The following is a 17,172-nucleotide window of genomic DNA, read 5'->3' on the forward strand; positions in this document are numbered from 1 at the left end:
TATTCAGTAAGTAAGTTCCATACTAAATATGACTTTTAGTTGTGCAGGGGGGTGGTATTAAATACAGAAAAATACATCTGCTTAGTATGTTACATGTATTAGTCATGTACCAGGAAGCGCCTACCACCAGGAGCTTCTTTCAGAGCCCGCAGGCCAGCGTTTATACACAAGAAAACACTGACATAAAGAAAAAAAAAAACAACCCACAACCAAACTACAACATTAAAAAAGCCCCAAAACCCCTAGCAATAGCTATTCCATTTAGAGAATTTGCTTGAGGAATCTTCCAGGCAGATGGAAGAAATGCTCAAACATCTCTCTTAGGACCCATCGTGCAACAGGTGAGATTAACCTTTGCACGATGCTTTAATGCCACATAACTGATGGCACTCAGATTTCAGTGTCAAATGCCTTCACAATTTTTCAAAATGGCATTTAAAGCAACTTTGTCTGTGATTTGTAAATATGGTGTTTTTACTTCCGATAGAAATCTCTGATTTAACAAAGAACTATGGGTCCATTTTACAATCGTAGTGGTGAATGGATCTGTTGTGCATAAAGGATCTGCTCCTACAGTCCTCACACACCTCCTCTGCCTTGCTTGGGTCTGGCCCTTCTTTTCTTTCAGGTGATTCCTGCCCACAGAAAGACAACTCAGACTGATTACACTAAAATAAGAAGATACTTTCAATGTTTCCCTCCTAGACCTGCCTTATGATTTGATCCGAGCAAACAAGCACATTGTCAGAATTCCCCCAAATGTGATGGTTCCCATCTTAATTAGCTGTAGGCACCTTGTGTCTTATTTCTAGAGCACAAGGGAAACATCCAAGAATCAAAAATACACTGAAGCTGATTCTCTTGTCTCTGAAGTCAGTCTTCCATTGCCCTCCCTGGACTTACACCTGATTTACACTGCCGTGAGAAAAGAACTAGCACAGATACCATCTGAAGCAAGAGGAGGAACTAAGACTTTGCGGAGCTCAAAAGTGAAGAAAAAAGAATACGGCAATGCCACATACAGGTGCACACAAAAAATAGAGTAGTATTACAGAGGAGCTCAGGGTGAGCGCTGCTATTCCCAGTGTTGCAGTGACAGCTCTGTCCTCTCCTGTCCCTTGGTGGAGCAGGCTTTCTGCCTGTCCATGCATCGCCCGTGCAGCACAAGGCCTTTCATGGGAAATCCACTACTTGCCCTCCGACGCGCTTCTGCCGTGCGACGGGTGGGAGCGAGACCCCGGTTGCTGGTCTGCAGCTCACGCTCATTGCGAAGGCGCAGAGCTCCGAGGGGCTGCCTGTCCTCTTTGCCCTCCTCGCAATGGCGGCGAGGGAGCGAGGCGCTGCTGAAGCACAGAGAATAGGGACGTCCCTCCTGCTTGGGGCATGTATCAAGCTGCTGCTCCCATGAGGATGGGTAGGTAGGGGAGCCTTGCTACGGTCCTGGAGGAGCCCTGGGGAGCCCTTCTCCTCCGGCGACCAGCAGGACCATGCTACTTCCTTCTCTTGGGCTGGGGGCTGCTCTTGGGGACAAACTAGTGCTGAACTCGTAGGGTGAGCTCAGCACCATCTTTGCAGGACCAGTCTTGGAGAATCGCCTGTTTCTGAATTACAAACCCCTCTCTTCGTTTCCCTTCTGTCCTAGCAGACCGGCTCTGTTTCCCCCTCCTCTTAACAGGCTGACTTACGGCCCTGGGAGTGGCATGGAAAGGGGGAAGATGACCTTAGCTCACCTGTGCCAGGGTACAGCTGGAGCTCAAGGCTACAGAAGGAGCAAACTAGCTTTTCTAGCCGAACTGCTCCGCACAAAGGAAGCAAATGCTTGTGGCATCCGCACAGCAGCACGGCCTCTCTCCGGCCGTGGGGCAGCAGGCTGCAGGCACAGATGTCTGGGGACAGACAAGCAGCAAATACCGCAGGAGATGCCATGGCAGGAAAAGCCCAAAGACCCGGTGGACAGCGTGCGTCACAGGCACCGTAGCATGAGTGCGGCAAGAGGCAGGGCACCTCCGAGTGAGCCCTGCAGTAATGCACAGGATTTGACAGGTCGAGGACATGGGTGGGGTGTGAAGTCTTTGGGCTGTGGGGTCAGACCACGTGGTTGTAACACATGGCACATCATGGCCTTGCAGCATTAAAAAAAAATAGGTTAAGACCAGGAAAGAACAAGACCGTAAAAATTCTTTGGTTGCTTTGGCACCCAACCAGATCAACCTGTTTCTGATGAAAAGGAAAACCGGGGCTGAAATGTCTTGGACGAAATCTGGATTTCCACCACCTTTTTCCTCATTATTTATTATATGTTCAAGAATTAACTGCAACGCAAACCTCTGATCTTAGCATTTAAAACACCTTGGGCTTAGCTTAGGGAGTAGGGGGAGATTGGTATGCAAGAAAGAAAAAAAATAATTCAAGAAACTGCGAAGTGACAGGATCAGAGTAACTTGGAATGGAAAGTTAAAAAACTAATGCACTGAAAGAGATCTGCAAAGGAAGTGCAGGACACCCCGACAGGAAAAATTCTACTTTGCTATAGTGTCTACACTGTAGTTATGAACCTTTATTTTCAGAGTTTGTTGATTTTAGTTATTTTTAAAAATGTCTTTTGAAGCCAAGGCAAAAGGTTTTAGGGTTCTAAGCTTGATCCTGTCTATTTTAAAGGCATTTTAACGGCAGCAGGAACTAGCCCCAGATCAGTGTGCGCGAGAAACGTGAATGCTTCCTGGCACACGCTTCTGCATCCACTTGTGCCAGAGTTGTATTTGCAGAGGGGAAACACGTTCATTTGCAGCCTGGCCCGTAACTCCCCAGCTGTGGGAACATTTTCTCAGTTTGCCTAGCTAACATGTGACTTGAGTAGGTGCACATACAGATTTCACACACATACTTCTTTCATGTACACACAAGTAGGTTCCTGCTTTGAAAAACTGAATGCATAAAGCGTTTGCTGGCAAACAGCTATGCATTAATTTTATTTTTAAATGCCATGGTGTGCGTAAAAACCTGGATAGATTCAAACTAGGAAAAGAAAAACAATGCTTTCATAGTTTTGAAAATAAGTCCTAATGCAACCTCCAGATTATGAAGATCTTCAGGGGTTCCTGACATCTTCATAACCCCACCAGCACCAATGAGTAATGATTGCTGAATGCTGACTTCAAAACCAACAGGCTCCCTCAACACTGGGGAAGGGGTGGATTGCTCGGGGGGGTTAGACAGGTTGCCAGCCCCCCACCAGCAACGCCTTTTGCAAAGTGTGACATCGGTCAAGTGAGAGGTCCCACCGCCATGCAGCAGGGACATCTGCATCAGCGTTGGAGCCTGCCCTGCTGCATCCCAGCATGCATAGATACAGGAGGGGCTGCCGTGGGGGAAATAATGGAGTAATGGAGTAATGAAGTAGCATTAGTTCAGGCATGTTCCTCAGAAAGATTTACTTAAACTTGGCTGATGCAGTGTTTGGGATCACTGGAGGAACTGGACTCCCTTCCAGCTCTCCCATTATCTGTCGGGTTTCCAGCATGGGGCTTCCGACACTGGACTTCCTCCCTGTCTAGATCCGTCTGCTGAGCTGGTCTGTGTCAGGGTAACAAGATCGGAACGTCATTATCCAGACTTGATTTTGTCTAACCTCCGTCATCTGAAACATGTTCAAGGATCACAACCCTGTTTCCAATTTAAAGGAATTTTGGATGAGCTGGCTTTGAGCTAATGTTGCTACTCTGATAGTGCAAAAAGAAAGAAAAAGAGCACTAGGAGGGTTCAAGCATCTCCCAAAAGTTCTTCAAAAATTACTTCTCTACTATAAAATAGCACAGACAGTCGTAAAGAAGCCACAGCTATAGAAAGGCTCTCTTGTGTCCTGACCTTCTCCGCCTGGAAGTGGGGTCGGAGCTGTGTTCCCTGCACTGCTGTCTGACTGGTGAGCTTGCATATGTGGCCTTGCAATGCTTTTGCTGTCAGGTGGCCAGTTTATTTACACAAGATGTGAACGCTGACCTCTTTGCCTGAAAACAAGAGGAAAAAACTCAAGAACAGGCAGTGTCCTGACTCTGTCTCCAGCAGCCCCTCTAGTAAAGCTGAGCCTGAAGAACCTCCTCAGCATCACCCTTGCAACCCTTTCTGCATTGCTTTTTCTATATTTTTGCTCTCGCGTGCACGCGCAGACCACAATGCCCTTCCCCTTTCTTGGGCACCCAGGCAGTCCCTCAGGCATCACTGCTGCGCTTCTGACCTTGACCTACATTGGTGCTCCTTGTGCCAGGAGGCAGTTTCTGTGTTTTCCAACCCCCTCGCTTCTTCCAGTTCACTGAATTGCTTCTTCCATTTGGCCCCTTGACTTTAGCTGAGCCCACAGTCCCCTGCAGATCAAAGACCTATTCACAGCAGCTATTAGCATTATCTTGCCTGACTATTTGTTTATACAGCACCAGTGAAAGGGGCCCTAATCTAGTTCAGGCTTTTACATCCTGTTAAAATACTAATGGTAAAAGATGATTATTTGACTTGTTTGAAAGGGTCCACTTTTCACCGCAGACCCTTTCAGAAAGGCAAGTGATGGAGAGAGACTTTTGCTAAGCTTTGTCTGCACTGGAAGCCTTTCTTGTGACTAGAGATGGGAGCTTGGAAGTACCGAGTGCTCTCCCCGTCCCACCACATGTCCTGGCTTGCTCGCAAATAGTCACACCAACCACTGCAATTGCAGTGTGGGTATTTACAGATTATGTTAGCAACATCACTGTCAGGAGAAGCTTGTAGCTGAAATTAGGACTTTGCACTCTGCCGTGCACTGGAAACCACTAGGGACCAGCAGCTGACTTTGGAGTAACAGTTTTCTCTGTTGCAAACCTGAGCGCTCAACAGTTGCACACCCGATTAAATACCTGGTTTTATCTTCTGTTCCTGCTCCTGCTGCATGAACGTGTTTTTCAGAAGCTACCCTTGCGGGTGTGATTAGCAGACCTGAGGCAGGGCTGAGGATGATAATGTTGGCAGGGGTACCAGCAGAGAAGTCTCGAGGCACCTTTTCTTTCTCGCCCTTAGTTCAGCAGCCAGAAGTTGCTCTTGGGGTACACAAAGGTAATTACAAGCCTGCACTCCTAGGACAGGGAAGCACAGACAGCAGGTATCAATCACACGGTCTCCAGGCAGGGAGACGATCTGTTTGCCTTGGGCCTGTGCCTTATCATTTCTTATGCTGTCGTCTTTTTACTTTATTTTCAAGATTAAAACGTCACCTCTGTTTTCTTACAGCTCCAAGGTGGGGAGGAGGAAGGAGGAGGAGGCAATGAAGACTGCTATAAAGACTTTTTCATACCAGGGACCAATATATAGGATGCTGGCCCTGGGAAACTTTATTATTTACCTTTGCTGAAATGGGAAAGGAAAATAGCTGGAACAAGCACAGCTCTCGGATACAAGCGATGCAATTGTCTACACAAGGCAGTTCCATGGGAACCCCACCGGAAAACCAGACACATTCAGCAAACACGGCTGAGCGCCCAGTGTGCTGAAGGAGAAGTGTGAGGCATTAAACATTTCCTTTCCTTTATTACCTTTTCACAACAGGACAGAAACCATCTGAGTACCTTTTCCTTGTAAATTTTCTGAAATGACTTAAAAAAAAAGTACTTAGCAATTTCCATTAGCAGCAGCACTGATTCTTTACAAATTCATGAAGAAAAGGTATGAAATCATTGGTAAGAGCTGACCCCTCGGAAAACAGAGATGTCTGATTTTATAACTTGGCCTGGTCACTTGGGCTCGGAACTACACGGGAATGTGAGTGCTACGACAGCCGGCACTGCAACACCTGATTTTTGCATGCCTGTCCTTTACTCCCCATCCTTCTCTCACCTACCTGAAGCTGCTGGAATCAAACAAGCAGACTCATTCACTATGCCTGGCACCTGGGAATGGGATTTAAAAAAACCACCAACCCAAACATTCAGGGTGTTGTACATGACCTACCTAAATTAGCCAGTGAGAAATGCCCGAGAAAAGGGTGTGTTACAGCTTTGTACTGTCTAGGGCTTAGGTGCCTTGTTCAGGTTTAGCGGGACATGCTTCTTTTCACTCTGGATTCACAGCCCTGAAAACTTAATTATAGCTTTTCACCTTGCATTAATTAACATGAGAAATGAAGAGACCTCTCTTCAGTCTGCTTTTTCTCCACCCACCCGTTATCCTTGAATAACCCATTGCCTGCGGGTTCCCGCTCTCCCTAGGCACAGGGTTGCATTCCTGCCAGGGAGGAGGGACCCGCACACAGCCTGGGTGAGGCTGCAGACGAAGGAGGGTTGAGGTCTCCTTCTGCCGTCTTTTGGAGGGAAGGGGATCTTTTTTGTGTAGGAGGCATGGTCTGAGAGACCCTACTAAACCAAGGCAAGCTTGTCCAGGGACAGTCCTGTATGTAGGTCCCACCCATGCTGAGGAGGTGAGTCCCACATTGCCCAGCCCACGTTAACCTGGGGCACTTGTGTGTACCTGGGACCAAAACCCTGTTGTCAGAAACGAATGGCATCACTTCAGAGAGGAGCAAGATGCCACATTTAAGGACCCACATGACTCATGTGGCCAAAAGGAATGGGACTAATAACCTCACTGGCCAACCCAACCTCCCCAAATTGTTGCTCCCACATACACCAAATGGTCCAGAACCACTGGAGTTTTCAGCCCAGCTTAGGAAGGAGCCAGAGATGCTCTGCAAGGAGCAGAAGCAAAGGCAGTCCAGGATGTTCTTGGTGTCTGTGGTGGGGCAGCACCCCAAGGCCCACTGGTGGCATCTCTACACCAGCGATCTGAAAGCTCTGCCCTCTCTGGTGCCTGAGCTGGAGCCTCGAGCCCACCGTCAGGCACCGAATTGCTTCCTGGGAGGAAGGTGAGCATGGGAAAAACTGCAAAACGGGCAATGTGGCCTCCATGGCCTCCAACCTTAAAAATTCGCCATCGAAGGGCAAAGAGAAGAGTTGCAAAATGTGCAGAAGTGTCAGTGGCAATCACCACCTTCATCCTACACAGCCGTTAAACAACTCGGGTTCTGCTTTCGTACAGCTGAAACCGAACTACCTTTTTTCCGCCTATGAGTTTGAACCCACTTTACGGAGCAGCCTCTGGGGAAAACAGGGTTGCCTTTTCGACAACGCTCCTCTGCCGTCGGTCTCCTTCGCCTCCCTGCTTCCCGCGGCCGGCGCAGACACCGCCGCTCCCTGCGGCCCCTCCGGCCCTAAACGCCGCCCCACCCTCGGCTCGAAGAGAGCCACGGCTCGGCTCGGACGCGTCCCCGCGACGTGTCCGTGAAAGGGCCGGGACACGCCCGGCCACCCACCCACGCGTGGCAGCAGCGGGCGGTGCCGCCAGGTGCGCCCGCCCCGGCGCGGCCCCGGGGGGGCGGCCGCGGCTCCTCGCCCCACCCCGCCGCGCCGGCAGCTCGCCGCCCCCCGGCTGAGGTCCGGTGCCGCGCCGCGCCGGGGGTGCCGTCACTCGGCGCTTCCAGCATGCTCCTAAGATGGCGGTAGCGGCGGCGGGCGGCGGCGGGGGCGGCCGGGCGCAGCGCAGCGGCTGGCTGGAAGTTTTGGTGCGGGAGCGCTGGCACAAAGTGCTGGCCAACTTGGGCGGCGAGGCGCTGGTGCTGAGCGGCGAGGAGCGCCCCGACGGCGCGGCCCACAACAGCCTGGGCGGCGATGGGGCGGCGTGCCGCGGGGCCGAGGGCGGCGGGGGGGCGGCGGCAGTGCGCACCGCCTTCACCGACCCCCCCGAGCAGGTGCCCGAGGCCGTTTCCAACAAGAAGCGGTGCGTGAAGGTGCTGAAGCAGGAGCTGGGCGGGCTGGGCATCAGCATCAAGGGGGGCAAGGAGAACAAGATGCCCATCCTCATCAGCAAGATCTTCAAGGGGCTGGCGGCCGACCAGACCCAGGCCCTCTACGTGGGCGATGCCATCCTGGCCGTCAACGGCACCGACTTGCGGGATGCCACCCACGACGAGGCGGTGCAGGCGCTCAAGCGGGCCGGCAAGGAGGTGCTGCTGGAAGGTAGGGGCCGGGGGATGCGGCGGGGGCCCGGGGACAGCCCGCACGCCCCGGGGCGGGAGCCTTTGGGGCAGGTCGCCTCGGCTGCCAAAGAGGCGGTGGAGCCGAGCCGAGCCGGGGTGGGGGGGCTGAAGAGGTGCCCCCGTGCTTCTCGTACTGCTCCTCCGGGCGTCTTTCCCGCGGGGAGAGTTTATTCCCCCCAGCCCCCCGCGCCGCTCCGGGACACCCGACGGCGTGGGTTAGGGACGTGGCCCCTCGAGAGGGGCCGGGCGGGCTGCAGGGGCACCGGGCTCGGGCTCTCCCTCCTCCGACCGGCCGCCGGAGCCCCGCAGCCCCCTCTCGCCTCGGCGGCGGATCGGCTCCCAGGCGGAGCGCTCAGGGTGGGCGCCTGGCCGACCCCCGCCGGGGCGAGGGATCCTCGGGATGTGCCGCCTGGACGTTTTTGAAGCTTTTTGCCGAAGGAAGGTGGGGGGGATGGGAGTTGGGTGCCGGGAGAGGAGGGGTTAAAGGAGTGAAGGAGCCCCCTCGGGCCGTAAGCGAAGGGCTTGGGGGACTTCTCCCCAGCCAGCTCGAAATGCCCGAAACCTCCCGCTGCCCAGTTCTTCCTTGCACCTTTCCACCACCCCACTCCCGGCTAGGGCAGAGGGCGAAAAAGAGGCTTGAATGAAGCTGTCGGTGCCTCACTAACACGTTAACCGTCCCTTTCGTTCCCTTTCGTTTCCTTTCTCAAGGGTGACTGAAACGGTTTTGTAAGAAATAGCCTTAGAAACTGACCGCGGAGTAAGGGGCAGAGGCTGGTGTGTGTGGAGGAGGCACGGAGGGAGGGGGTCCCCCAGAACGGGTCGGATACTGGCGAGGGCGTGAGCAGAAGCAGCGCCAGGTTCCCCAGGCCAGCGAGTTCATGAGGAGAGCGGCATTCACAGGCGCTTAATCCTTGTCTTCTCACAAGGGCTAATTTACTTGCTCCACCTGAGAGAACGAACAGCTTCAGAAATGCCCTTGGCGTGTGTTTGATAAAGTGATTACGTATTTGCCCAGAAGTTCATTTAACTGGAGGTTGGTGACACTTGAGGCATGCTGCCTTCCCCCGTGCCATCCCATTCCCCTGAGCCACGGGTTCTCCCACCTTGCTGTGCCTGTAGCCCTTTCGAGACTGCACTTTTTTTCATGTATGTCTTTTTGATGCCTATTCTGAGGAGCGAAGGAGGTGCTGCTGCTAGTTTGGAGGTGCTGCAGAGCATCAGCTGTGAACAACCAACTATGGCATAAAGTCACTGAAAAAGTTTTTTTCAAAAAGGAAGAGAAGGTGAGAAAATGTCATCTGCAGTAGTGTATGCCGAGAAACTATTTGATGTTTTCCACACGGCAGTGAAAACTGCGAAGGAGTTAGTGTCCCCTGAGGATTTAAGAAGCTGAGGGCAATCGTGTCTCCCCTCCCTGCGTGACCCGCGCTGCTCGCGGGACCAAAGTGCGTCTCGTCCTTCCTTGCTGCTGCCGAACCGCTTACGAAGATACCTGCGAGATCATAATATGAACTTCTCTTTAAGGTCTGAATTGAGGCTGTTGCATCCGAATTCTGTCACTGGTTTGTTTACACAGTTCAAGGGCTTCCTGGGGTGCAGGCCAGGCAACGGCTGACCTTTGGTGTGATCTGATGAGGAATGTACATAGTGCTTGCAACAGTCTCCCTCCCTCTGTGTAGTGCCTGCAGTAGCAGCACCTGAACAGGCTGCTGCTGCTGTAGGAGTCTTAAAACTCCCTCAGTTTTCTTCCCAGTAGGAGCGACGATGAAGCAATTTCAGCGTGGACTCTTCGCTCCCTCCTTCTCTCCACTCCTTTCATCATCGCAGCTATTTTCTTGCATTTCCTTGCTTCCTGAAGGCTGATGTGCCTCAGGGGTTGTTTCTGCAATTGAATTTGTAATTTGTAAGTCAAAAGCATATTTCAGTAGTCATCCCTATGTAGAGTTAAAATATTCTGACACTGAGCTCAGTATTTTTGTCCTGTCTTTCTCTTGCTATTTCAGTGGAGTAACCAAAATGAGAGTTGGCCGCAGCATTGCCCCGGGAGCCACTACTCCTTTCAGCACGGAACTTCTCTATGTGAACGGCTTGTGTAAACGGGCAGTTTAAAACAGTTCACTGTGATTCAGTTTCCCACTTTGAAGCTCCTTCTTCAGTAGCACAGTCTATTTTATTACAAAAGGATGGAAAATCCAAAAGGTTTTTTTTCCCTATAAAGTATAGGAGGGAAACCCTTGATTTTCCTTTCCTTCCAGACAGTAGGAATTTGCCATTTCCTGACTTCTTAGAGAGTTATGTGTTGCAAAAAGCAGCCTGCGCTGGGGCAGGGCAAGACCCTGCGCAGTTCCTCTCTAGGATCTTTCTTCAATTAACAGAGCAATGCCAGCATGTGTTTCCAGGGTCAAAATGTAACATTTATATGTTCATGGAATCTCCCCGAAGAATCTCAGAATCTCTGAGACTTGCTTGTGACTTCCAGACAAGGAAAGCCGAATTTGCAAAAGCATGGCAAGGTGTGAAGCACAAGGGGCATACTTCACGGTGCAGAAGGGCTCTGGGTATTGCCCAACGCGTTGTGCGTTCCTGGAAAGGGTCTTATGGTTGAGTATTTCCTAGAGATTATCAGCACTGAAGATGTGGTCGGTATGGCTCAATACACCCAACATCAGAGTGCTGGAGCCCGGCTGTTATATAGTGTCCTTCCTAAAATTGCTTGCTCAGTGAGATGAGGCATTTACCAGCTCAGCACTAAGCTGTAGTCTCTCCTGCATTCCTGTGCGGGGAGGAAGGGAGAGGAAAATCCCTCCCCAGCCCTCTGCACCGTGTGTGGGCGGCAAGGCTGGCACTGGGGTGGGTGGCAGGGGGAAGAGGGTCTGCAAAGAGGGGAAGGGATGTGGCAATGCTTTGTTTTAACGCTTGCCCTTTTTGCTGCATTGATCGTCTCTGAGGTGGTAGAAAAGGAAATTATTTGCTGAAGTGTTAAGGGTGGCATAGCTGCAGTAGCTGTGCTGGGGTGGGGTGGCACAGCTGTAAAGCCCAGTGGGGTAGGTCCTACTCTAAGTAGTTTAATAGGCATCCTGGGTTGTTCAGTCCTCTTGTTTTCCACCCTGAAGGACATTGATCTGTCGCAGTCCAGCTACTTATGCTAAAGTTGTATAAATCAGTTCCTTCATATCGGTCTGATCTGTGGGGTTGGCCAGGGTGCATTGAAAGCCGGTAGGATTTGATAAATGGAAGGCAAATAAGGCAACAGGCAACCCTGCCATAGGAGGAGCTGTAAGGCAGAAGGTTCAAGAGGAGTGATGGTGAGGAAGGACTTGAACCCTAAGAAATCCTGCTCTTTCCTCGTCTGCAGGGATGGACCTCTTCTGCCTGCAGGGTTTAATTTCCTGTGAGCTTTCTGTCACAGCTTGGGCATGGGTGCTGGGGAGCAAAGCGGCCAGTGAGCAGGGCCCGGGGAAGCACTAGTGTTGGGCTTATCAGCCCTGGATGGCTTCTCAGGTGTTCAGTACATCAGGATGGAGCTTCTTGCCAGCGTTCAGGAACACAAAGAATTTCCCTACGTGAGAGACAAGACAGCCGCCTTGTACAGTGCTTATTTGCAGGCGTGGAAGGCAGCTAAAATTATCATGACAGCTATTGTTTGTACATATAATTTCCTTGCGGTTCTGTTAAGTTGGGTCTTCTTAAATAAGTACTTTGGAAAATCAAGCAACCCCTCTTGTGCTGTGTGAAGCACATTACATTCAAGTGACTTGGCAATGGGCGCTCGCGGCCCAAAAAGCCAGCTGTGTCCTGGGCTGCATCCAAAAAGCAGCGTGGCCAGCAGGGTGAGGGAGGGAATTCTGCCCCTCTGCTCTGCTCTGGTGAGACCCCACCTGGAGTCCTGCATCCCGCTCTGGAGCCCTCAGCACAGGAAAGACATGGACAAAAATGTTCAGAGGGATAGAACACCTCTGCTGTGAGGACAGGATGAGAGAGTTGGGCTTGTTCAACCTGGAGAAGAGAAGGCTCCGGGGAAACCTTTTTGCAGCCTTCCAGTACTTAAAGGGAGCTTGTAAGAAAGATGGGACTTTTTACAAGGGTTTGTAGTGATAGGACAAGGCATAATGGCTTTAAACTAAAAGAGGGCAGATTTATATGGCATATAAGGAAGAAATTTTTGACAATGAGGGTGGTGAAGCAGTGGCCCAGGTTGCCCAGAGAGGTGGTAGATGCCCCATCCCTGGGAGCATTCCAGGTCAGGTTGGACAGGGCTCTGAGCAACCTGATCTAGTGAAGATGTCCCTGCTCATTGCAGGGGGGTTGGACTAGATGACTTTTAAAGGTCCTTTCCAATCCATGCTATTCTATGATTCTGTGACTCTCAAGACACGAAAAGTATTGTTTTTATTGAAGTATAGATGAGAGCAGTCCCTTGGCATGCTCTGTAACCAAGCCAGTTGTGCCTTCCTTGTATTCTCTATGTGTTCAGTAAAAAAATGAAAAATTGGAGTAGCCTGCGCTCATGTCAGACAGGAGCCCTCTGCAGGATGCTGTATTTGGATGTGGACAAAAAGCCCCACACATTAGTGTGTTTTTGGTAGCTGGCTGCAGGATATTTTTTTAGATTGTATCACTTCCTAACTTGGTAAATGTGTGCATTCGAGCTTCTGATGATGATGGTGAAAGGTACGTAGCAGGGAAAGGAGCCTCTTAGCATTGCTAGAATTTTTTATTGGTTTTGAGTGATTCTCAGTTTAGCTAACACAATTTTAAGGTAGGGGTTACAGCTCCCTTGAGAAGTGGCTCTCACAGCCTCTCTGCAGAAATTTCCCACAGAGAGGCAGCCCCCTGCATAGTGAATTTTAGCATAAGAACAGTAGACTATAGTAATCTTCTGTAACCCTCTTGGGAGTAATCCACAGCTTTAAAGCAATGCAAGAATAAGCATGGTGTAGTCTGTACTGTAGTAATGTATATTATTTCGCAAACAATATTTCTGTAAGAATTGTAAGGATTCTCCCCTTCCTGCCCATTTTAAATTTTATTTGGATGAAGCAAAGCAATTCTGCCTGTGTGAATTACATGTTGAAATACTGTAAAAAAGGCACAGGCTACTCCCTGGCTGTATTTTTCTCTCTTATCTATGTTTTCGTGTTTCTTCCAGTAAAGTAGTGACAACAGGAGATTTCTGGGGCTTAACAAAATACAATATTTATCCAGGAAAGTGTGTCTCTTGCAAGCATAGGGGGAAAAAGTGCCTATGTGACGTATCTACTTACTACAGCCAGGGCTGTAAATCTCAGTGATTGCAAATTGCATGCATAGTTATTCTTTACACTTCCAGTAAACGTATGGAGAAATCACCTTTTTTTTTTTTTTTTTTTTTTGGTGCCAGCAAATATGCAGTTAGGGAAATGCTTCGTACTTTGAGGCTATACTGCATTTCATAGCCTGCGTAGCTACCTTTGGCACCCATCCTTTCGAAAGTGAAATTGAGAGGGAAAGGAGCAAGTCATCTCGTTCTCAGGAATACCGGGTGTAAGCAGTCCCTGAGCATCTCAGTTTTGATTGTTGCAGCTGCCTGTGGCTGATGTGGAAGCTTGAGTGGGAACACTTGATGTGCCTTTCATTGATTAGATTAGATTACAGGCTAATTTAGCAGTCCAGACAGTCTGTATCACCTTTCACAGATAAGAATCAGTACATCCTCTTTGCAGTAAATCTGGTACAAGACCTCTTTCTCAGTTACTGTAAAGAAAATAAGGCAGTTGTGGGTGACACATTCCTGGATTTATTTGGACCAAGTGCAGGGTTCCCCCTCAACCCACCCACCTTGGAAATCATTCTTCCTTAGGACTTTAGTACCAGCTCTTTAAGGGTGCTTAGAAGATTAAATATGGCTAGGGATCTGGGATTCAATTGCACATACAGAGTCTATGTGTTAAGTAACATTAGAAGAAAAGGGCATTTTTTAAAATCCCAGCAGTAATTCCTTTGTGGAAAATTAAATTGAAAATTTGGTGTAATTCTTTGAAGAATCTTTAAACCATTAGACAGAGTAAAATTGAAAGCTCAAGACTTTTGCTGTAGTTAACAAAACAGTGTTTGTATCTTAATTTTGCTGTGGCAGGTGCCTTTTCACTGAAGGCCAGTCCCACTCTCCCAGGAAGGCATTTTCACACGGGTGATCGCCAGCAGCACTGGCCTCTCCCCGTCCCTGCTGCCTACTGGTGTTGGGTCAGAAATGCTCGCTGCACGTCCGTCCCAAGGGAGCTGGTGAGGAGTCTCTCTAATTCAAACCAGCGTTTGGATTTGGGACAGCCCAATATAGGTGCTGATCCCAATAGGTTGATGGTTTCAGGTATAGATTGGGAAGCATTTTTTTTTTTTTTTTTTACTTTCTTAATCTCACTGTTTTCGTAGCACATGGTGTGGAGCTTCTTCTGGTAGTAATTTATCTGTAAATTTGACTTTAAGTGTAGCATCCATTTGTGTGCATTCAGAGCTCAGAATTGTTGGAGAGTTTACCGCATCTATTTGTAATCTGTTCCAGTGGTCACTTACTTCCAGGCTTTAAGAACATGTTATTTCCATGCCATTTTTCTAATTTAAATTTCTGATCATAGGATTATGTTGTACTTTATTCTGCAAGATTATGTCGCCATGGCTACTTGTTAGCATTGGTACTATGTCAGTAGAAGGGAAATTGGAAGAAACAGTAGTTCAAGAGAGCAACAGCGTATGTAAACGAACAAAATACGATGGAACAAAACTGTCCCAGCAGTGCACGGAAGGCTGGCTTTCCAATTATGAAAAAATTCTTCAAGCATCTCAGAAAAATAGTTGGTGAAGAAGAGATGGTAGTGGTGAGGCACTAGAACATGCAAAAAGTCTTTTAACTGTATATCATACAGGGTTTGCGGTAGCCTTTGTAACACAGTTTTGCTGGCCTTGGCATGGTGGGTGGAGGGGAGCGAGATTCATCTCTCTTACCCCCTCCCGACCCCCCGTTGGTCTCACTGCAGCGGCTGGTGTGGAGTGAGCTTCACTTGGCTCAGCTGTGTCACCTCTCCAAACCTTAAACTGTGTCAAGCAGAGAAAAATACTGCTGTCGGCATAAGCTGTGCCTGTGCTAAGGGTCTTTGCCAGGACATCTGGACTTGGAGCGAGCAGGGAGAGCGTGGTACCGTTCTGGCGGATTGGGAAAGAGCTAGGACTCTGAATAGTAGGAATAAATAATCTGTTTTGGCAGGGGCACAAAGCTCGTTGTAGAGATGGGAAGGAACATCAGGGGAGTGGCAGCATTTGGTACATGCCTTGAGGAACATCGCTGCAAGGAGAGAGTTGTTGAGGTGAGGCATGGCTGATTTAGGCTAGAGACGTCTGTGAGAAACTACAAGGTAGAAAGTGTTGGAATGGTACTTGTGGCTCATGCTACGTGTTGTAAGGTGGGTTATGAGCCTCCTTCATGCTCTTAAGTAGATGACTGTCAGGTGCTGTTTTGCAGGACCAAGAAAGCTGCTCTATGAGGCTTGGTCTCCATGCTTTAACAGATGGCTAATGGCCCTGCCTTCTGTGCCTTGCACTTCTGGAGGAGAGAGGATTCGTTGAAATTACGGCATCCAGCATCTTGCAACATCTCAGAGTCCAGCAACACTGAGTGATGAACTAGGACACAAAAGTTTTTTTACATAACTCTGTTTGCAGGAGCAGTTGGGAAAAGACAAAATTGGTTTGTCCATCGTCCACTTAACTATCAAAACATACTTTTCTCCAGAACATAAGTTAACAAACTTGCTTACAAAAGGTTTAATCAACTGTGACTAGTCCTTCAGGTTGCTTCACCACTAGATACTGCCTTGCTCTTGGGTTAAGTTTGTTCCTTCATGTAAATTGAATTAAGGGACATAATTTTGGCATAACTCTTTGGCAGACTTGAATTTCTGACTGCAACTACTATACACATCTGTTATGATCTGGTTTTAGTTTTTTCTGTCTAGAACTTGAACTACTAAACTGGTTATGGCTTTCACTGCACATATACCAAGGGCATGACACAGTAGGTCACTGCTAAAGCAGCACATCTGTATTGTAGCAATTGGGTAAAATGGAGTTCTTAATTGTAAGGAAATGAGCCAGAACAGTAGTTGTGGAGAAACTGTCTCTGATTAGAAATGATTAACATACAGCACACTCCTAAAAATGTTGTGCAGCTTTTTGCTGGGCTGCTGGAAGTTGTGACTCTTGGCACAGCTCTCAAAGTCATCGAAACTAAGGCTGTGGCTATGTTTATTCCTCACTGCTCACGGATGTTCCTTCTAAAGATGACATGTATTCGAGCAGTGAGTCTGCTTCGGGCAGCACACAGGAGTAACTTGTGTGTGTGTGAATAGCGTCTGTTCACTTCAGTGGCATGAATTAGTGTAAATTCTCTCTATGGTGTAAGTATCTGAGAAACAAGATCCCTTTTCCCAGTATCTGAAAGTTAGAGACATGACATAACATAAAAATAAAATGAAAAAAACTTTTTTTTTTAAAGGAACAGTATCAGGATATAAATTCTGTGCTGGCAAAGGAGGCACAACTTAACTGATTTGATCCAACAGATAACATGATCTCATGGGACTATTTATCAGCCTCATGTGCCCTTTCAGGGAAATAGGGCCGTTAGGTAAGCTTTATGTTCCGTTTGCCATAGGCATATTCTGCTGGTGCAATACCTATTTTGGCTTTTAACATAATCAAGTAGTTATGAGAGAGTATTGAAAGCTATACCATGGAAATAATGTATCTCCACTCTTATGTAAGGTATTGCAATAATAACTGTTTCCAGGATAATTTACTATATTAACACGTGTATTTTAACTGCCATTGGCTCTTATTCTGCAAGGGGAGGAAGAGGCAGCTGGGTGAAGGTAAAGATGCTGGAGAGGTTTAGTGTTACTCAGCATGTAGCTTATGAGGCTACTTTAAGCTAACAGTTTTAACACAGGCAGTGAGAGTTTATATGTTTGTCCTGGAGTTTGGGCTTTAGTCACCGTGAAACAGCCTGAGAGGACAGAGCCGGTGGCGGGGCTGGCAGGACAGCAGTGGCAGACGTGATTTCCCTCATAGCAGGCAGCTTCCCATTGTTCTTACTC

The 17,172-nt window shown here is 48.8% G+C and overlaps 1 protein-coding gene across 1 annotated transcript in view; it reads left to right on the forward strand.

The window, feature by feature from the left end:
* Positions 1–7,504: 7,504 nt before the first annotated feature.
* The window catches only part of SNTB1 (syntrophin beta 1), a gene marked incomplete at both ends in the record, with an annotated part of 116,073 nt that continues 106,405 nt past the window's right edge, over positions 7,505–17,172 (forward strand). Inside the window, one exon of the mRNA XM_081996628.1 lies at positions 7,505–8,027. Within this exon, the coding sequence (XP_081852754.1) occupies positions 7,505–8,027 (523 nt within the window). The remainder of the gene's footprint in view (positions 8,028–17,172) is intronic.

This window comes from Phaethon aethereus (assembly GCF_964289735.1).
Source record: "Phaethon aethereus genome assembly, chromosome: 2".
In the NCBI taxonomy this organism is placed as follows: domain Eukaryota; kingdom Metazoa; phylum Chordata; class Aves; order Phaethontiformes; family Phaethontidae; genus Phaethon; species Phaethon aethereus.